Raw genomic sequence first — 22,812 nt, 5'->3', positions numbered from 1 at the left:
TATAGTTCAATGAAGTTCCAACGATCTAATTTACGCTGAAATGTCATAGCAGAATCTAAGGATCCGTCCCTGAAGATCTTTTTCAAATTGCGGGCACCTTTTTACTTGCTAATTGTCCATTTGTAGAGATTTACAGCTTCCTCGCCAAATTGGTAGCGTTCGAGTTTATGTTGAAAGGGAAATAAATTTAAATCAACTCAACTCACTTTAACTTAGCCTGTCACACTGTATTGTGTAATAAAATAACGTATTACCAGTATACCTGCGGAGTGGCATTTTGCTATAGAAACGTTGCATAATAACGACTGTGTATTTGATTTTCCTCATCAGCAGTTACGGACTGCGACTTCCTATTCGAGGATTACATAGTTTAAAACGGCAAGTCGAAGAGCTGACTTTGCATGCCCTACTCTTCTCTTTATTATCACCGCAATTTCACGTAAGTGTCAGGAGTTTTGCAATTGATTCTGTATTCTAAATGTATGGCTTCACGCGTAGCACTCTATTTGCCATAAAATCTCTTCAACCATGAACAGCGATAGGACGGGAGTCGCGCATCATGCATACGACAACTAAGTGCAGCGGCAGTATCTCGTCATTTGTTTTTTTTTATGTGCTGTTGTAAGTGGCGTGCACGTCAACTTGACAACCCAGGAAGACGACGACCCAAGAGATTATAGCGAGATCTGAAATCTAAACAGATTTATATGCAGTGTACTTATCCAGATATCTGTCACACACTTGGCTCAAGTGTAGTAGCGTATGAAGCCCCCTTAGGGACGTTCTGCTTTTTTGAAAGCTCTAACCTTTTAGCAATACCCACACCTTTCACAAGGAACGTTTTCATGTTCCCATGATAGATGTAAAATAAATGGCAATTATTCGAAAGAAAATTCCATTTCCCCAGTGGATATATGCTAGTGTTCAGGTGGTGTATTGAGAATGGCTCTGTTTCCGTTTTAAACAACTTGTGCGCAGGAAGTTGACCCCAGGTATGTCTTGAAAGTGCTGTGCAAATCGCTCAACGAAAACAGCTACGTCTTAATGATGGGCCGACATTTGAAAGAAAAAAATCCTCGGCGCAGTTAATAGGCATGTTTCATTAGGCTGCAAATGGCAAATTTAAGCGTGGTCTGTTGACTGCTGGGTCGGTGAATAGATCTAGGAATGATTATGAAACTATGCGAATGCACCCAGAATGTCATTTCTGGACCAATTATTTCTGGCCAAGGGAGGCTCGTGTTTAGTTTATGCCCGCTGGCGAATACAGTGACTGGAAGGAGTTTTTTGTATTTGGTCAGTTCCGTTTTCTAAATTGAGGAGAACATGGCTCAGAGAAGCGGGATTTCTATGAGATAATATTATACACGAATTCTACATATGGAACTTGAACCTCAATCCCCGTCCTGCTCATCCCGAATGACTTTTCATTTAATGTTAGTCTTCATGTTTGCTATGGCTTTATGAGGCACAGATTTCTCCATTTTTTACTCTCATTACCCAAATTATAATATTAAGTAAACAAACATATACATACCAATGAAATAATCTCCGAAGTCCTTTTCGCCAGCTTATGTAAATAATAATAATAATTAAACAGGAGTGCATTACCACATTCAAAATTGTACAGTTAAATAGATCACAGTTACCTATTAAGTAGTACACGTATAATTGTGGGAAGGGGTCCCCACACATACACGCCCCCACTGGCCGATATTCTACCTCCCCCCGTGTTGCCTCTTGAAATCTTTCAATGAACAAACAATTACAGGCCGCAGCTTTCAGTGTCTCCTCCAAAAGAAGTATCCACTGCCAGGTACCCCTGTCAAATTTTGCCCCCGATACACCAGTAGGATCATTAAAAAAAAATGGTACGTGTTCATGGGAATGTAGCTGCAAGAAGCATTGTGGTTGGCGTTGAGACTCACCGTCACAGAGCCCGCACGTCTTGGCGCAACTCTTCTTCATGTAGGTAGTGTACGACGCCCGTTTACAGGCGTACGAAATCTTTGCGCAACCACCCGCACGCTTGTCCCTGCAGTGAGCTGTGTAATGAAGGGCATCACCCAAAAATACTGAGTAAATCGAAGGTCAAAATATAAGGTAGTCAGGCGATTAAATACTCTTCAAATAGTGCCAAACCTTGTACAGTAGCCACATATGAAATAATTTACGATAAGGGCGTTTTCCACTGATGTAAAAATCAAGTTGTTAAGTTGTTTCAGGAATGCAACCCGAGAAGAATTATTTTGGCCCATCTCACAGCAGAGGGGTGAGATGGGAGAGAATCGCACCCCGCAAAACTTGGCTGTGTCATGCTTGTTTTTCTTGCAAAATTGCTAGCATTTAAAGACATGTAATTATAATTTGTTATAATTACAAATGTGAGGTTTGAACTTAGTCAAACATTATGTTTTGTTGTTTCTGGAAGTTCAAGATTACCCACTTGCCAGCCCGCATGCATTTAGCACGACAGTAAAAAATATATATATACGTTTTTGGCTAACCTATCTCGGTACGTTCAATTTTCACAACATTAGTGTTTACATAATCGCAAAGAGTTACTCCAGCCCCCCCCCCCAAAAAAAGCTCACTGCAGCGATACCGGAAAAAAAAGTTGTGGGGTGGATTCCGCCCAGGCTCTGTAAGCGATACATCGCAAACTAAAGAGAGCTGAAGACAGAGGAAACTAGTACCTAAAATCATATCACATCGTTGGCAGGAACAAGATATATTCTCCATTTTGCATCCCTCTAATTAAAAAAAACCACTTTCGTGAATACTACCTTCGCATCTAGTGCCTTCCCAGCCCTCTGCACATGTGCAGAAGCAGCCGCTGTCGTCATTGGTTAGTGTTCCACCATTTTCGCACGTCAGTGTACACTCAAAACCAGGAGAACCCGGACCGAACTTTTCTAATGAAAATGGAAAAGCCCAGAGCGTTAACGGTGACGGTCTTCATGTGGCAAAAATACTTTATCTTAATTGCAAACTACGCGCTGGGTTTTTATTACGTAAAACATAAGCAAGACTACAAGTTAAGATCACTCGTAATCACTTCTGGAGTTAGTGTTTGCGTTAGGGCAGGAGAATTTCATATATGTAAGTTTACATGCAGATGCCAAGCTCGTCACAGACTAAGGATAAAGGGTATTTAGGGTTCTGGCTTTAGTGGTGGATGTAACAGTCAGAGGTTATCATTAAATGTTTTCCCCATTGTAAATGTTTAGGCGTTAGGATTTGTATTTCAATTATGAGGATAATAACCTGATTTCAAACATGCCACAGCGGGCCAACTTTTTTGTGGGGTTTCTCGAATATGCTTTTTGCAATAAACTTAAAATATTTTACCATACCAAAGCATGAGCAAGTTGGCATGCTAAACTGAAACATTTTCCATATTTTTTTCTCTTGGTGACGCCCTACTTATTACAGTGTCCGTTGATGCCATTATTAAGCCATCATGAAAAAAATAAGAGTACACACGTCGAAATTTGTTTTCTGAAATAAGTATTTGAAACAATTAAAGTCTATTAATCCTGTTTTCTTGCCCAAACGTAGGACGTTTTTCTGCTCTCTAACAACTTCAGCACTTAAGCTTTATGGCATCGTAGAGTTTTCATATTGGATATGTACCAAAATGTCAAAGATAAGGGGGGAATGTTTGGCAATCTTGTCAGAAGTACACGGGTATAAAATGCATTCAGAAATCCCTTCAATTTTTAAGATGTATTTTACAATGTGATTTTGGTTTAACGGAAGGTAAAATAAAACATAAAATAACCTGTTATAATTTAATATACATGTAATTTGATAACATACCGCATCTCCCACACAGCAGATGGCACTTGTCATAAACGAAATCCTGTGTGGAGCATTGGTGCTTCTTGTATGATCCGCGGTTGGGCTGAGTAGGATCCGGCTCGCACAATTCATAATGATTTTGACACACGACTTCAGAAAAGAAAATGGAAAATCTTCCATGTTTGTTTGTTTGCTTTTTAATCGTCATTAATCAATTAAACGTCCCTTGTTAAACAATTTGCTATAAATACTCGAATCTTTGGTTTTCAAGCATTATGACGGCAGTAGTTTTTTCTTACTTTCACACTGGTCTCCCTCCCAGCCTTTGGCGCATGCGCATCTGCACTCTTCATTGCTGGAAATCTTTGTCCCTCCGTTGACGCAATCAAGCTGGCAAACTTTCGTGAGAGAAAAGGAGAAATATCATCACTACAGTGATCAATGCTACCGTTCTTGTCAATACCGAAAGCACCATTACAATGTTGCCATCGACCCTACCAGCAACATTAAAATCAAAATCATCACCACCATCCTCACAACTTATCATAATCTCATTACCCTAACACTATCATCACCATCGTTACTTTCCAACACCCTCAACATGTATCCCACAACCACTATCAAAGCAACACCCCTGTCACCGCCAAAGCCACTGACACCACGCACCATGTCTATCAAACACCGTGATCACCATCGTCACCATCTTTACCACCATCCCGGTCTGCGTCACCATCTAACAAGTCGTTACCACCGTCAAAGCCGACGTATGTTCACACCCCATGGAGACAACAGCCATGTTTGTTTCACACGCATCTGCCTCACGGCCACTAATCAGTCGTTGATTTACAGACACCAAACCCCACATGGTGGATCAGTGATCGAGATGCAGAACTATGTGAAACAAATGGCCTGTTTGATTCACACGGATCCAGATTGCGATCAGTGATCTGTCGTTGGTTCGCCGACACCAGAACCCGCCTAATGGTTATCGCAAACTTGCTCTGGGATCACTTATTGCGATTTAGATCCGTGTGAAACAAACTGGCCCAAACAGGCCAGAGAAATATGGAAGGGCTGCGAGCTCCGTGATCAGAATATTGACAAGAATGTAATATAAAATCAGTGCTCTGAAACATGTAATTGCCGAGCTTGTAAGCTGAATCTGCTCGCCCTAAAGAAGGTACTCAGTTACTAAAAGCTCGGCAATTACATGTTTCAGCAAACTGATTTTATATTACATTCTTGTCAATATGGCCCTTTCATCTTTACAAGAGCGTACGCGCACTTCACTTTCAAGCAGACAACGGTTTCTCGTGCGAGCAGACGACTTGAGTAACACGGATTTTTTCAAAGACTGACCTCATAAAATATCAAAATGAAGTAACACAAATGAATTTTGAGAGAATCTAAATTACGACACCACAAATAACATAAGCTTTCCTCCATTCCTAAGATTTTTAAGAGAACGTGAATCTTAGAACAGAATTACAAATGATTTTTACAAACAGTTTTCTGCCAAAAAAAATCGAAATTGCAAATAATGCGCTTATTTCATCAATTAATTTTTAACAGAAAATCAGTTTGTTTAGATAAAACTTAACGCCAAATTAAAGATCCAAGCTTAGGGCATTGATTTCATGCATTTCTTTTGAAGCCGCCGGATAAGATGTTTAACAGTGAGGTCAGTTCAAATCGCCTCAAAAATGAACAGTTCTAACAGTTCAAGAAAAGTTAAAGCCATTTTTGAAACCGATTCTAAATACAAAAGTTGTATAATCGAATACCTGAATGATTTTCTGTTGCATTGTACCGATTTGTTTTGCAGCATTGATGCCATTTCATAACAAAAGAATTTTAAATTTAGAGGCATCTCTTGTTCATCACGTCTGCTGCTATACTATCCAGTATGGTACCTAAACGTCAAAGTCGAAGCGTCCGGCTGAGTTCATGTACATAAACTTGCACATGTCACATGTTCACATGTAAACACACACAGGACTGCGTTTGACCCGTGACTCGCCTCTGCGAGAATGCTACTAAAACGTCTCCCATAAAAGGAGTGTGGTGCCTCATTTTTATCAAAAGTTGGACGTAGCAATAACTCCTGAACGGAAGAATAATGTTTTATTTAGACATAAAATAATAACAATTACATCCGTGACGAATTTTCAAGTTCTGTCACAAAATATGTGGATTAAAAAAAAGAAAGATTCAAATTCAAACTCATTGCACCGACTTTTCTATTCAGCGGATTCCCTTTTTCTGTGTGCGATTGGTTTAGACCCTCTTCTACTACTTTATATATATATGTACTTTTTATAAACAGGAAAACCGATTTTCAAATAGAAATTGATTACATTTGGAATTACGTTTTTCAAGTGAAAAATTTAAATAATTTTGGGTTATTTTAAACCAGATTTTTCATTATCTTTGATCACACTGAAAACTTAACTGCACTTATGAAGTTTAGATTTCTCCGGAAAAAAAATATTGTTTATGACTAGTTTCCTGAAAATTCAGCAATGAAGAGGACGTCTCAGTTGCCATCAGAGCACTCAAAATCAGGCATAGCCTATTGCTATGCTGTTGTTAACTACCAGTCTTGGTAATGAACATGGGCCATCATTACCATCAGTTCCGAAATTACTGTGGCGACTGTCTACGCAATCCCTACGTGCCAAATCATTAGCACCATTCCTTCCATTCCATTCATATCATGAACATCATCGACTGTTGTCCTGAGTAGCAACATATATATGCATTAACAATCAAATCCTTTTTATTGAGCTTGATTGCGTATGCCATCTACAATTCAAGCCCTATTGAAAAAGAAAATTAGAATCTTATGACTGATGCATTGACGATGCACTTCACAAATTCATGCTTCTGACCAGTAAAACGTTTTATCACTATCTCTTCACTTGGTTGAATAGTCCTGTTGTGTACATTTTGACGTCACCTTGACGCAATTCCCGCAAGATGCGCCATCCATGATAAAATAACCCATTGTATTATTTCATTAGAAATGACAATACGATTAGGGCATTTTCTGAAAAAGCGCTCCTTTTGAGAGGAATGCCGGAATTCCTGTTGAAAGAAGAATGCTTCCGCCTAAATGTCATCATTGACAACATTTCCTGCTGACAGCTTGCATGTTGATTGCTGTCAATATTATTCTTTTGTTTTGTTTTGTTTTATTTCATTTAGTAGGGTGTGCTCTGGGAGTTTGGATTTCTGTGAAGAGTTAAGAATAAACAACCCAATATCTGAACAGTAATGGTAATGTGCATGATCTTGCTCGTAGGAAAAGCTGAATAGACCCGCACATTGCCAAACAAATAAGCTTTTGTTTTTCTGCCGCTGTATATTTCGCCTCCAGTCGGATATTCGCTTGGCATATTCCCTTGAAAGAAATTCGGCCAATAAGAAAGATTACACATATCAACGTTGGGGTCTTCCGGGAATGCCACCCAATATGACCGGGTTTAGCTGATGTTCTTGTTATTTGCCTATTAGCTACAATGCGTGCTTGTAACTTACCAAATCCTGGAGAGCCTGGGCCAAAAATAGCTGTATAGATAGGAAGAAAGTAAGAATGATAAACAGATTTTTAGAAAGAAAATGGTCGTTTAAGTCGCAAGTTTGCTTGTGTATTGCAACAAAGCTATTTTTACGACCTATGGTCGTAGGCACAATCACTTTTTGTTATGTTCCATGTGCACGCCCGTCATCAGAGAGCATCCTCAGCATCCGCCATAAGATTTTGTTTGGCACACACAAATAGGTCTCTCTATGTGTGGCTCAAAATTCCTAAGTAGTTTGGATTTTGCCTACAACGCCATGAACTGCAAATATATTTCTTATTCGCCTGCAAGCCAGTCGCTACCTGTGCGCAAGCCCTTAAAGTGTAGCTGCAATGACATTTTTCTTCGAAACAATTTTTCTGCATCTTTGTACTCTTCTTCAATGTATGAAAACTCTAACGCAAATAAATGCATTGAAAAGTGCACACTTTTAAACATTCCAACTTATCCATGTTTTCCGGGACAAGTGAGGGCGCTCTTGCTGTGAAGTCATCTAGGGACGACGTGGTTCATTGCATAAGTATTTCTGCTCAAATTGTGAACCCAGAATATACTAATCGAAAATTAGTAAATAGAGGAATTGATGTTTTTTTTCCTATGCACATAAACAACAATGAATCAGCAAAGCAGAGAAAACTTAGTCCGGGAAGATCTAAAAAAAAAAAAACCGGTGGCCTTTTTTTTACAAACCAGAGTAGCATTGAGGCCTCTTCCTGAGATGACATCACAGGTTTGCTCATGAAAATGGAAATACTCATTAGCATAACAACCATAAAGTTATTTGAATACCCTTTGAAATAATGAAACCTAAGTTGAGAATAAGGTCAACTAAGTCCTAAAGGTGCATATACAGGTTTTTAATCAAAACATTTATTGAGGGAACCTATAAAGAACCAATGGGATGATTTTTCTTAGAATCACATTTTTATACATTTACCTACGCTTCTTTAATGTAAACAAATGCTTGCAATTTTTTGGAGTTAAGTGAACTGTCAAGTGCATTTTTCACATTAAAAACTGACAAAGCTTTCCAAGACAGTTGAGAATTTTGTTAGTGTGATGTAAATCTAGGAAGACACTGTTCAGTTTGTATGTTTTCATGTCCAAATTTTAAGCCCCAAATTTGCTCTTCAAACATTTCTGAGGACAGACTGTTTTCTGGTCTATATTTCTACATACTTATTTCTATACACAACAATCAGTTACCAATTTCGAAATAGAAATCCAGCAAAACCAGAAAGGCCCCAACATGTAGTAAAACAAAAATTGAAAACAAGGTTCTAAGAAACACAAAGGTGCATTTTCAAAGATTTTTGTAAAACGTTTCTGCGATGTGGGCCTTCTAAAGATTAAGTCTGGATACGTGTATATATGAAGTAAGATTGTTAAGGCAGTGTTTAAACGAGAAAGAACATTTTTCTAAAGATGAGGCGACTGAATCTCCTATCCACATGGAAATGAGACATTTTAGGCTGCTCTTTGTGAGAGACTGGATTTCACGCCGCCTTACCGCATTTTCCACACATGGCCGGGCATAGGTTAACCACAGACGGAGAATTACATTGATACTTTCCCCACAGGCTACATTTCTCGCTCTGGTCTTCGCACTTCTCTGGATGACATTTAAGAGAGAAAAAGGGGGAAAAGCACTGCACGGTTACCATGGTAATAGATGTTGACAAAGGTAGTGACGATGGCTCGGGAGTACACAACGCAATGCGCAATTGATGGCCTTTACAGACAACATCAGCTAGGTTTGAAGAATTTATCGTTTTGCCGAATTTCGAAGCTTTGCCTGAACGTTCTTAAGTGTACTAATTGCTATGTAATGTTACGCATGACATTATGAGTAATGTTGGTGCAAAGCCATGAAAAAAAACAAGACATTAAGGACCGTCGATTTTGAACAGCTCAACATGGCTTTCCGTTACTCAATTTGAATTGGCGTTCCTTTAAAACAGTGAAATAAAATCAGCTGAGGTCTTTGGCTTACATCACCCAGATAAAAAGGAAATGGCGGGCAGGGACCTATTTTATGAATCCTACTGAGAAGGGGACATCTAATAATTATACGGTAGGCCTAATGATAAATACAACATACTTAATACAGCGTCTGTTCAAGGTTTAGGTAAGCTATATTTTACGACTTGTTCAGCAAAATTCGTCCTCGGTGATACATCTGATGGTCATCATGTGGGGACCCATGACCGATTGGTATGATATTGCTACAAAGACGTGCATGTAGCCAATTACGGTCTGCACAATTCATATAATGCACTGTTTGCGTAGGCAGAACGTGGATCTTGTGAGAGACTGAAAATGTACTTTATGGGGAAAACATGTTCAAGAATAAATCTGCTGAGGTGGTAATCTAAAATTAAACATCATCATAGGCCTACTTGATATTTAACGAACGATTTATACAACGCGATCCTCTGATTAGTCTCTCACCTGGTGACTCAATGGTATGGACTTTATCCTCAACTTAATATCTTTCCTCTGGAAACAATACGCCAATATGTGCGCCACGCGAGCGGAAAGCATGCGTTTTGTCGGAATTAACGACATTCTTACCTTTGCACAACGGTCCTCGCCAGCCTCGGGCGCACTCACACACGCAGTCCTCACTAATAAGGGTCCCACCAGGCTCGCCACACTGCAAATCACAAACTGCAACACCCAAAAAAAAAAATAGAATAGATTTCTAATAGACCTGAATTATGAAGAGAGGAAAAACCTTACCTTTCTTGTTAAGCTGTCAAACCAGATATCAGTTTTAGAATATATTATGTAATCTAATACAAGTTAATGTCTAAATGCTTTTTCAATACCCTTGGCATTGAAAACTTTAATCTATAAACATAAAATGGTACTTGGTTTTCTTGCCAAACGTTTGAACACTGCAGGTCGGTGAAGAAATTTTACCAGCAGTATTTGTTTTCTTTAGTTAATTACACGCTTGGTAATGTTTCACAAGCCTACTTACCAAAACCCTCTGATCCTGGTCCAAATACCTCTGAAATCGAAAATAAAAAGACTTGAAATGGATAACGTTATTTCAAATAACTTCTCAAAATTTGAGAATCCCAGCCAAATTTCATTTGAACTGGTAGAAACGTGTTGCTATGATAAAATAATGCCAATTTAAATTCTATTCCCCCAGATGAATCATGTGCCAGAGAGGATTCAACTTTTTAAAAACTTCTTTCAACATTCTGACGGGATAACATTGACTTTGGTCCTCCAGCCATTTTATCGTTTATGTGAAGTAAGACATTATTTTTCCATAAATATGAAAAGAAAAAACCTGCTTCTTCTGACTCCTTCGTAGCACTGACGGTTGCCATTTCAGAACTCTGAAACACGATCTTATAAAATGTAAGCGTTCAATATAGCGTTCCGTTTTTGTTTAAAGGCCTGTTGGTACTTCGGCCAAACCCCAAAGCGAAGCAAATTTGATGTCATGGAACATGGCAATACGCTCGAGTTGAATATTCAACCTTTGTAAATTTAATGTGCAGCCTGAATATTTGATCCGGCGTCACACTTTCGCTTTTGCGCCAAATAAAAACGAGCCTTGCCGTTTTATTCAATTTATTAAAGCAATGTGCTTCATATATTACTGCGTTAGCGTGTCAATCATGACACAGTCATGGAGGGGGGATGAACTTATCTGATGTTGACCTTTCGAGCAAAACCCCCGTACAGAATTTTATGGCAATTATCAAGAAAAAAGGTTACAGGGAAACACGTCGAAGCCATAGCTATCCTTGCAAAATTGTTTACAACATCATGATGCATTCGTGTCTGTGCACGGTGCTCACTAACGAGGACGGGACGTGACCGGATGGATAATGGGTAGGTTAGTGGCACACAACGTGTGGCGCAATCCGGCCGGGTACTAGAGAGGGATGCCATGGAGGCAAATCGAATATGAAATGGAAATTAGAGAGGGTGGGTAACCTGCTGTCAACTTTTACTTGATTGCCCCTCTTTTGGGATGGAAAGAGGAAAAGATGTGATCTCATCAAGGCCAGTAACTGCCCGTTTGTTTTCATGAGTGAGGAAATAACCTGTGAAATGAAATGATGAAAGAATAGGTGATCGGCCGTTTTGTTTCTTCACACGGGTACCTTGGGACAATTGGGGGGACATGCAGCATTGTCCTCAGTTAAAAGTTCCTCCAAAGGTTAAAACAATTCTTCGGTGGGACCCTTCATTGACTAGGGTCAAAATGCGCAATGCCTCTATTTTCTTTCCCTGTAGACATGCGCACTCTGTGTGCAATACTGGTGCAATTCGAGTGAGGGGAGTGCGTTATATCACGTGTTTTGTTGGATAATAGCGGCTCGTGGTATATACAGAATGTAAAAAAACAAACTAATTTAATAAATTATGAAAAGAGAATCAACACTGCTCGTTTTCTTTGCGTATTACTTGCTTTGTGCTACCTTAGATCACCTTCCAGAATTACATAATTTGTGTACGTAATGAACAGACCTCCCCGTTGCAGACAACACAGGCCTATCTGGAAAACAAAACTTACATCACAACAGATGGCCACAGAGCAAAGCAGTGAAATCAAAAATAAGTGAAAAACTCGTTTGCTACGAAATTGTTGCAGCTGTAGCAGATCGACAATAGAATATACGGCAAGAGATGCTGCCACACTAATCCTTGGATGCAAATGGAATTTGTTGTATTGTTTCCCCCATTTGTCTAGTTAAAGAAAGTAATTAACTATAATGCATCTTTTAAATTTCTTTGTAAGCCCATCACAAACTGTAGAGACAAACAAACAAACAAACAAACGAACAAACAAAAACAAGAAAAAGAAACCTAACCCTAACGCACATAATGTGCCTAAGTAATTAATTATTTCACTGCATTGAATTATTCAAAATAAAATAAAATTTCCTAACCCTCCTGCAGTTACATCTTCCGGATAATCTGTAGACGACATCTACTTCTATGACAAAACGCTGTTAGCCCTAGTAAACCACGTGTAGGGTCTCCTCTGGAGTATTCTGGTAGTGAATGCCAATGAACTGATTCGCATCGCCAGACTTGTTACATTGATACATCTCAAATACAGTTCAAGGGTACTGTTGAATGCGTCGATACCCCGCAGCGCGAATACCCGGAAGCATTCCGATATGCCTGCATTTTACCAGCTTTACTTGAAAGCCCCCAAGGGGGGTCCAATTACACTGAGACAGTCAGCCCTGACGAAAGGAAAATTTGTTCACGCAAGTGTAAAATTGGTTCTTCTTACATTCCGTTCGCCGTTGAATTTGAAGCGGTAAATGACAAAATCCCGCCGTATGCCGACGAAGACGGTCAGGCAAAGAGCAAGGGTCGGCGTTACTGAATATAACTTTCTTCTACGCCGGGCTCGATAAAAGCATACCACCTTGTGAGGAATGCTGCAGATGAGTTTTGGCGCTCCATTTCCCTGCCCAGAATTTTTGCAGTTTTTAAAAATATGTAGTGGATGGCTGAGCATTGCACTCTTAATCTGCACATGGCACCGCCATGGCTATAAGAGATACAGTGTAAATAAATCAGATCCGGGAAATGTCAGCACACAAAAATAACCATGTATAGTATGGAGCTTATGTCGGGAAGAGCTTTTGTTATTACAGTAGAATTGACTATATTCCTGTTCAAGAGACGATTTGATATTTGTATTTGGTATTACCCTTGGGATAAAACGCTCCTAAAACGACCCAAGTACACTCAGCAGTTCTTATCAGAAGTATACCTCTCCCAAAAGAGATCTTAGTACTGCAAGCCCTCTCTTTAAAAATCTATGTGGTTCTATCTACGGATATTGTTTGTATAGCTTTCATTGAATGGACTATTGTAACTCAGTGTTATGAATTTTAATGACTGAGTGAGGAGACATTAAAAATAGTATATCTTTTTTACCATCGTGACTGAAATAAATCTGGTACACCTAGGGATAAATCTGAACTGACATTAAATGACACTAAGACAGATCAATCTGCATCAGAGAGAAATGTCGGTTTAATTATGTCAAAATTGTATCTGCTTACTACTGGATAAAGATTTTCCATGTAGAGGAGATAATGCTTGCTCCTCTAAAAAGCTAGACAATGAATTTGTACACGTGTAGGAGAAAGAAGCTTATTGATGTGAGGCGTGAATTTTGTATTTTTCCTTAAAGGGAACAGAGAAACACTAAGAAATACCAAATATGGAATGAAAGACACTGGCATATTAAAATCTCTTTTTATCTTCTGATTTAGCTTTTCTTAGTGGTACAGCCAATGTGGTAAAAAGAAACAGATATTGGAGCGGCCAGAGCACACGCACAGATAGACAGAGTTAATAGAGTAACCTTTGTTCTTCAAAAGACTGAAGTTCAACATATTTCGAACATTAGGCAAAAACAGCAAGGTTAAAACAGTTACACTAATGTGAGGGATGGATGTTTCACATTTTCCGATAGAGCAAGCTTTCCGACGAGGTGATGCGATTAGCCCAATGCGGATGGTAATGGCTTATTACAAACCATTAATTTTGTACAAAATAAATGAGACTCTTTCGGGATTTCAAGTGATAGTCAGTTACCTTGGGCCAAGTTTCAGGGCTTTGTTTAGTAGCTGATAATGGCCGGCCCATTTCCATTTATGTTTCAAATTAATAACAAGCTAGAACCAGATATCAGGAATTTATACCATATGAATGAACTCATCACTGATAGATCTCATCTGTTTGTCCCCGTATGCCTTGATGGTTCTGTTGACACAACCGAAGATGACCTTGCTTTAAAAAAATTGTTTCATCTCTTCAGGTGTTCGTTTTTCATATTTTTTACTTTTCTGTGAAACGTTTTACGAAATGTCCAGTTGCCCCTTCCGTTTTTAGATTTGGTGTATATACATCTGGTAGCATAATCAAAGTAGGCTTATTAATACAACCCCCCCAAAAAGAAAGTGGATAATTTTTTTCGAATTGTGATGCATGTGGGAAGATCTGCCGGAGAAGCAATTTGCAAACCTCAAGTATTTACTATTATTTAAAACGGTGCCCTAAAATTATTGAAATGAGCTCCAAAAATTAATATCTGCCTGCTTTGGAAATTTTCCGTAAACGGAAGAGATTCCTCCTATTTTTGCTATGTGGCAGTGGCAATCACTGGACCGAAACGTTTCTTGAAACAGTGGAATTTTCTTTTTTGGTCTGGGAACTCATCTAACATCTGCATAGCAGCATCACGCAAGCGAAAAACGTACGCCACCTCGTGTCATGGCAATGCCTAATGTTCTTACCACAGAATCCGCAGGTTGCCGCGCAGTTAGTTTCCAGAAATTGCTGGTAGCGGTTATCCGCGCAAAGTGTGGTGTAGCCTCTGCAAGCCTGCTTTCCACGTGCATCAAGGCATTTTTCTGCAAAGAGACATGGCAAAACCCAAATCGAAAGCTTAATAAACTGTGATAAACCTCAGAACCTCTGCAAGTGTATAATATACTTATTCAGTGCATTTTTGTATAGAAAGAAAACACACTCAGGTGTTTGGCAGGCTGTCTTCACAGCTCAATAAACTGTGATAAACCTCAGAACCTCTGCAAGTGTATAATATACTTATTCAGTGCATTTTTGTATAGAAAGAAAACACACTCAGGTGTTTGGCAGGCTGTCTTCACAGCTCACTTTTGTCACTGGAGATGAGCACTGTTTTACATAATTTTGCCATGAGGCAACCAATAAGTTTCTGACTTTATCCGCACGTCGCCACCACTGTTTCCCTGAAATGTTTTAAGTTACATGCTACCACAAAGAAAAATGATAGGCAGCATGCAAGAGAAAAATCGACAGAGGCTTCCAAAATTAAAGTTGTCACCGTCACATCTGTTTCCTTGCCAACCAGGGCTGCACAAACATCGACAAGCATCAGGTGTCGTCTGGAGTTGGCCGTGCTCGCAAGCGACATCACAGGAAATTTCATCACCAGCCTGCGGAATAGCCACCGTAAAACTCATTTCTGGTACACGTCACTGTTGCTTTCAGCGAATTTTTCAGGGTCTCGAATGCATTTCTGTCACACCGATTCGTCAATTGTGTAATCACATTTTGCTTTCTGCAGATATGGATTCTGGTTCTATCATGAGTGTTTTTGTTTGTTTATAAGGACGCATGTATAGCTGTGAAGATTTGTTTGCCATTTTTATCCGGTGCTGTAAAATAAATTGGAAGCACAAATAGTCGGATTCTTTCAAACAGAACACTTTGAAAACTCTGAAATATTATTGCCGGATTTTCAGGCACCTCTGAAATTTTGAGCTTTAGAAAAGAGTCACGAATAGCATACCACGGGAAAATGTTTTCAGCTGTAATTTTCGAAAAAGAATAGATTCACTTCTAAAATTAAAGAATATCTGAATCCACCAAAACATCTCTCCAATACATGCATCGCACCTAAAACAAATGATAATCATTGCAGGTCTTTTAATTAATTGATCCCCACCAATGTTTCTTTACTTAAACTGTGTTAGAAAAAGAGTAATTGAAATAACTGGCGTATTGAAATATTATTTTAATGTAATGGACGTATCACTGGCGGATTCTTGTTCGTAAAAGGGTATGAAGCTATTTGAACTCTTTCTTTTGACCTTAAACACATACTCAAAGGCCCAGCCAAGTTTATGCCTGCGTTTAAGGGGTCTATTCAAGTTGTTAAAAATTGACCGGGGGGTGAATTCGCACCTGCGAATTGCACTAAAAAGAATGTCTATCATCACTATCATCTATATCATCACTATCATCTATCATCACTGGGCCACAGTTAGGTGACTTGATGGTTGATGGTTGGCAAAACATGGCATTGCAACATTCCAAAATCATTCAACTCTACAGTGGACGACTACCTCCTTAGCGCTGAATCAGAGTGTAAAGCATAGGCTTTGTTGTTGAGGAAGCAACTGTGGGTAATCAAAATTGAACTTCGGTGATGGACTTCGACAAGTGTATTACAAAAGTTTTCGTCAGCCAGAGGGGGCATTAGCCAAAGAATGAACGTCTTATACCAAATTCAATATTTTCACGTTGATTGATTCTCAGCTCAAAATCGATTACACGTGATCAGATTACCACTTAATTTGAAATGTAACACACTGGACCCGAGTCCATAAAAATGATTGTTTTAAATTGTCGGGTAGCAGTACATGTGTTTCATGTGGCATGAATAAGTAAAAGGCAATGGAAGATAATGCTTGTATCAAGGTACATGACACAACCGTACACAACAGTCAGCAGATGTATATATGTTTATATGACACGCATATGTTGTTCTCCTTTTACATTTACGCTTAATTGTAAGAACTGCAAGAACCAGTTTGATTCAGGATCTTTCGCACCAGCATGTTCCTTGAAAGAAAAAGGCGACAATTTACCGTGTGAGTTGGAATCATCAGGAGCAGGGACAACGAAACAAGCTGTGCACGGGTCAACATCATCAGGAGCCTCTGGTGATACACGCGGGATGGAACAGGGAGTTCCGTTGAGGAAACTCTTGTTCCAATTCTGAATTTCTGAAAAACACCACCAACAGTTGAACACTTACTCGAACTGGATCTGGCAATCCTTTGGTAGCAGATGTTTGAGTCGCTTGGAGTTTGTACTTTTGTTTTGTTTGCCATCTGCACCGGAATAATTTTCATTGGCTAGAGTGTTGTGCATGATTTCGAATGCTTAATTTAGTCAACGGCACATGCTCTAATTAATTGCACCTCGTTTCTGTAAACAAGGCCTCCTTTGTTTAGGTCAGACCAGCTGGAACAATGTGGTTTTTCTACTATAGATGGAAAAGCGTGACGTCCAAGTAATCCATTTTAAATCTTTCCTTGGCAATCCATACATAATTTCAGCAGTACTACTATATTAAACTCATCTGCAATAGGGCTAAAACAAAACAAAAACAAACTAAACAAAACAAAAAACAAACAATAAAACAAAAAAATGCGAGAGCCAAGGAAAATGACGTTAGCAGCCCAGGCAGGTAAATGTTACTTTTTTGAGATAATAAGGTTTCGACGTTTTAGTAATGCCATTTCTTAATTAAAAATCACAGTCTGAAATTTAGATCAACAAAGCTTTATTTTAATTGCAATTTATACTAACAGCCTTTTGTAGATAGCTCCCCGTATCTAGAATGTGCGCTAAAACGACATGTCTAGTCCTGACGACCTTGCGCTTGGTATAAACTTTGATAGCAACATCCACACTTCAGTGGGACACCAGCGCACATTTGTTTCAGTAGTATTACAGGCAAAAGTCTATATTCTAGCCAAAATTACTAACAAAATCTTCTGTCTTTTTCTTTCTGTTAGTTAAATAAGAATAATTTAGTCCCTTGAGGAAATATTATACTAAACATATTTCAGTGTCGCTTCGTCAATGTCCCCAATTACCAGAATTTGATACCCCCTGATCCATTTTTCACACTAATGACTTCCTCCTGGCACCCGAAGCATGTTTCATTAACGTCACTCATCGCTGGTTCGTTTTCCCGATAAATGGCTTTTGTGGCATGGAAAATGTCGCAAAAAATAATATTATGCAAATGACGGCATTCGAGTTTAGAACAAAGGTTTTGTAATAAACTCAAGCATCCGGTGATCAAACATCACGGTTCGTTTAACTGGCAGCTGGCCGATAACTTTCCTAGGCTTTATTTTGTTTGTTTGTTGGGTTTTTTTTTCAGAGGCAATGGGTGCCCTTCTAAAGGGGCGCACAAGATATGACGTCATTCCCATCCTTGCAATAGGCTTTTGACCACTTAGTGACATTTATTATTCGTTTTTTAGTGTTCTTCTGAGCCTCGTAAACACATTGGCATCTTATCCACGTAATATCTGCATCGCTTTCCACCCGCCACAGTGATTTCCATCGCCTTGTCTGCCTCCACAATTCTCATGGTCACTTATGCATTACCTTGAACTCTCATCTTACTGGTCATTGTCTCATGTTTAGTTTTTGATTTATTGTTTGTATATTTATCACTTAGATGGATCTCTGTGCTTAGCGTTAAACAATTACTGTTTTAACACTTATATTTGTTGGTTTTTGTTGGTTATGTACCCTCGGCCAGCACTTGTCTTGCTAATTAATGAATGCCAAAACTGCAGGTTTTTTGGTAAACAAAAGAAAGATCTAAAAGATGGAAAGAAACATAAAATTATTTACAAAGCTTTCTGGATTTTCACAAACGGTATTGTGGAAGGAATGAACTTGCTTTTGCAAGGATAGTACTGGTTTAGCCTCATTCTAACCACATTGGTATTGGTGCGTACAGTTTTTGTGCAACATAGCCGGATCCGAATCTCTTGTCTAGAGCTAGGTCTAGGTCTTTGCTCCATTGGAAATGTGTGGAGACGCGCAAAAAATAGACCTAGCCGTAACTCTAGAAGCCCGTTTCGGACACGGCCTTACTCTTTGGGGACCCCAAGCTGTAGTCTCTGACTTCTGGTGCGAATAGATGAGCCTCTTTGCATTGAATCTCGTGCAACGCTCAGCAACGTCAACAACTTTATTTTCTCAGAAACAGGCCTACCCACTGATTTTACAAACTAAAGTTTTCACAAACTTCATTCTTAATTCGACCTTTTTGTTAGTTATTTGTGTTTTGATTTTGAATGAAAAAATATAAACAATCTCGCTAGTACGAAGTGAGCACAAACGCATCGCGACGAAAAGCAGCTTCTTTGTAGTTTTCGTTTCCCCTTTTTCTAAATCCCAGTGCAAACTTTTCCACTCTGGACCCTCGGCGTCATTATCTGTTTGGGATTCATTATTTGTATTTATGACCTTTACTTCCTGGTGTTGTTCCTGCTCTTGAGTCTAAAGATACCCCCTCATTTCAGACAAGCAATTACTCCCTAATCGAAGGCTTAGGTCCATCGGTGTACTACTGCCGTCGACAGGGCGCCTTGAGAGAGTATACCGAGGATATAGCATCTTGTTGGGGTTCAACGACTGCAGTTTTCAGGGTTGTTTGTTTGCTGGTTTGTTTGTTTGTCTTGTGGGATTTTGGAGAGGGGTGGAGGGATGGGAGAAGCGACATTTGATCACGAATGAAAAGGTTTCTGGACTGTTCCCTCTCTGCCCGTGGCTGCTTTTTGATGGAAAACTCTCCTCGAAATGGATACAGATCAGACACTATAAGCACCTTTTTAGAGGGTCAACTACCGTGCATTTATGGAAACAGAAACAAGGTTGCCCTTCTAGACCAAAGCTATAGTTCTTTCATCCTTGGGAGTGGAGGAGCAGGGTTGGCTACTAAAGAAGTGTGTGCTGGGAAATACTACGCTAGAAAGGAAGAAACAGGAACATCAACAAAATCTGTCATTGACGCTGATAACGAACACGCTCCACAAAACAACGTAATCGATGCCTGTATACCAATGGTGAAAGACCGTGGTGTTTAAGGGCAAGTAAAACACTAAACTAGAACATAATATGCCAAAAAATTAGAAACCGTCTAGATGGATGAATTCATAGATTTTGCGCGCAAAAGCTAACACGAAAGCGAATATTCGTAATGAGAATTTGCAAAAGATGAACACATTTTTAAGTCAAACATTCGCTGCCGCTTCATGCCGTCAAATTCGTCTCGCTTTCACGGCTGCCTATAAAACAAACAAACAATCAAACACCCCAACAACCCAACAAACAAACAAAAATCACCTCAGCCTCATTCTTGAAAACTGTGGCTTTATATATATATACATAAAAAAAACTTCTTAAAACGGCAGCCTGCAGTGCGTGTCACTTTTAAAGTCTATCGTTGTACAGCAGGTTTGGATCCTATCGCTACGGTTATTATACAGTATTTTGCATACCACGTTACAGTACACCGATTTACTCAATGTTAACTTGAAGAATAAAACACATTCCAATTAATTAAAGTTTTAAAACTTGAGAACATATTTCGATTTGTTTGGGGTGTTAAGTTGACTTCAAAGTAAATGCAAACGTTATGGTATACATCGACTGCGTGTCAGGTACGCCTCAAATCAAGAACGAAAATCATGTTCTGTTACTAAAGGGGAAAACTGATAATAAACAAGAACTTAATAGTCATTGCTAGTTGGAATGTGTCAAAGCTTGGTTGTGAAACTGTGTTACTTTATCTATTTCTTAACCCGTGAATGGCAGTTTACAAGAAACAGATCGATATGTATAAATTGTCACCGACACTATGAACTGACACACCGACACAAGTAGGTGTTAGTTCGTGAAAACCGCTCCATCGACAAGGCCGGTTTCACGAACTAACCGCTCCCACTAGTGCGTGTGCACATCGGACGCCGACATGAAAGGGATTGATTTTTATTTTTACAGACTGACACTCAAAGTTATTGCGGTAGCTAAAGCTTAAAATTTTTACTATGATTTTAATTTATCCGTATTTGCTTGATGACTTAATTACACAAAAAAATAATTAAAGGCCAGTTTACACTTCAGGCGAAAGCGAAGCAACTTTGACGTCACCAAAGATCTCTAGCGAAATTCGCTTGAGGTGAAATGTGTTCAGCTTTTTAGGAACCGGACGTTACAATTGTGCGTTCTTAGTCGCTTAGTATATGAATCTGCCTTTATTTCAATATCAGTTTGTGAAAACGACAATGCATGGAGTGCAGTGTGCACTAGAAGTGACGCACCGTACCCGGTGTCAGTTCGTAAAAACACAAAAACCGTGGTCCTCTAAAATGAGCCCACCCATGCACAGCTGAGTGATAGTTTGTGGTGTACTGCAGGTAATGAAATTTCACTTTGCACTGTTTGCTGTCTGTGGAAGGTCAAAGCAGTTGTTTGACGAAAATGTAAAGAAATTGTTGTGTCTAAATTTTTAGGATGAGACTGGTACAGGTTTAACGAATACTTGTAAATATTTTGATAATAAATTCCAGAGACAACACCTGTTCCTTCTTCTTTATCGGTAACTGTAAAGTGCAAACAATTGCAAAGGGAAACTCACTTCAGCGAATACAGGAAAAGGCGCAGAATACAACGGTACGTGTTCATCGACGAAACCTTTATTGCAAATATTTCTTATTTCTACTAAAACACTTCGTTAATGAGCTTGTCAAGTGGAGTTTGGTTGCCTATTCTAGACTGTTTGTACAGGGCCTATTCTTGTTTTGGCAGGCGGTTGATACGTATGTTTTTCTTCTTATCAACCTCTCCTAGATGCATTTCACCGTGCAAAGTCCGGCTTTACTGGGGTATTCAAGAAAATTCACGGGGTTTCAGATCACCCACCCAGCCCATGATTTCATGAGATTGTCGTTCTCCATCCGTCACTATGGCGCTAAAGACCCGCGCTGCTGCTTGACATTTTCTAAAAGAGCAGAACCTTTCAAGCGGACTTAATGCGACCGCGGATTCATGAGTGAAAAGCTCTCAGCCTTTGCGTGCCATTAGCACAGGGAGAAAGGGATTTATCTTGCTTGTAATCGCACGAATCCGGAAAGTTCGCATAACACTGGACAGTTTTCGCCGCGTAAGTCATGTATGCTTTGTTCTATGCATACTTCTCAGGGTTGGCTGTTACCTTGGACAAGAACTGTATTTCTTAATCTTTTTTCACAATGATAAAACGTTTTAGCTTTTGGATGTCGGAATTTTAGAAAGATATCTGAGACTCATGGCGGTGGAATCACCGGTTTGAAGTTCCTAATCTAATTTTAAAAAGTCCTGAATGTTCCATCTCGTTACAATGTTGAAACATTACTCATTTATTTTTAACTTAATGTCAACAAACATGCATGCCAGGTTGATGTTGAAGTCAAGTTGAACTATTTAAATTTCAACACATTTGTCCACATTGTGTCGGGATCACTTACTGTAACGCATATGTGGACTGCAGGTTCACATACATGCACGTGTCTTCTTCATTATTGATCGCCCTCGCAGGCAGTATATCATAATATAGGCCTAATTTCACATCGAACACTCAAAGCAAAAACTTTTTGTTTGCAAGGTAAAACATGTTTTGCCCAAGTGTCTGTATCAACAAACACATTTTACTTGTCAAAGAGACAAGTTTTATCTTCTGACGATTTTTTCATTCATAACGAAATTTTGCTATGCATAGTATGCAACGTGAATTCAGAGAGCTTGTAAAAATTATTAGAAGGTAGTTCCAGTGGGATTCGTACGGAAGCGTATACGGGCCACTTAAAAAAAAGTTCGAGTCACTATCTCACCGCAAGGAGTTACTATCTCGACGTTAGATCGTTGAATGTATATTCGTCCGAAATGGCAACACACATTGTATTAAAGTGCGCATGGGCGTTGGGAGACTTTTTCCGGCGGGAGAGGGGGCAAACTATCTGCTTAAAACAATAACATTTAACATTTAACTGCGGGAGGCGGGGGTCGATTTTCTTTGTTT

General features: G+C 39.3%; 1 protein-coding gene across 2 annotated transcripts in view; it reads right to left on the bottom strand.

The window, feature by feature from the left end:
- Window positions 1-22,812, bottom strand: part of LOC110988401 (uncharacterized) — a 35,902-nt gene that overhangs the window by 10,865 nt on the left and 2,225 nt on the right. Inside the window, exons 2-13 of one of the 2 annotated variants that reach the window (XM_087137731.1) lie at window positions 16,808-16,945; window positions 15,259-15,370; window positions 14,687-14,803; window positions 10,375-10,404; window positions 9,963-10,058; window positions 8,899-9,000; window positions 7,345-7,374; window positions 4,104-4,202; window positions 3,823-3,954; window positions 2,787-2,915; window positions 1,929-2,045; window positions 1,538-1,570 (exon numbers count right to left, since the gene is read on the bottom strand). In XM_087137731.1, coding sequence (XP_086993857.1) covers window positions 1,538-1,570; window positions 1,929-2,045; window positions 2,787-2,915; window positions 3,823-3,954; window positions 4,104-4,202; window positions 7,345-7,374; window positions 8,899-9,000; window positions 9,963-10,058; window positions 10,375-10,404; window positions 14,687-14,803; window positions 15,259-15,370; window positions 16,808-16,870 — 1,060 coding nt within the window. In that variant the 5' untranslated portion in view covers window positions 16,871-16,945. Of the gene's footprint in view, window positions 1-1,537; window positions 1,571-1,928; window positions 2,046-2,786; window positions 2,916-3,822; window positions 3,955-4,103; window positions 4,203-7,344; window positions 7,375-8,898; window positions 9,001-9,962; window positions 10,059-10,374; window positions 10,405-14,686; window positions 14,804-15,258; window positions 15,371-16,807; window positions 17,290-22,812 lie in introns of those variants that run through there. The other variant, XM_087137730.1, reaches the window with a different exon arrangement.

This window comes from Acanthaster planci, linkage group LG06 (genome assembly GCF_054643075.1).
Source record: "Acanthaster planci isolate LZ-2023a linkage group LG06, COTS_SCS, whole genome shotgun sequence".
Lineage (NCBI taxonomy): Eukaryota > Metazoa > Echinodermata > Asteroidea > Valvatida > Acanthasteridae > Acanthaster > Acanthaster planci.
The sequence above is the reverse complement of the archived record's forward strand: the minus strand, read 5'-3'. Positions and strand labels throughout refer to the sequence as shown.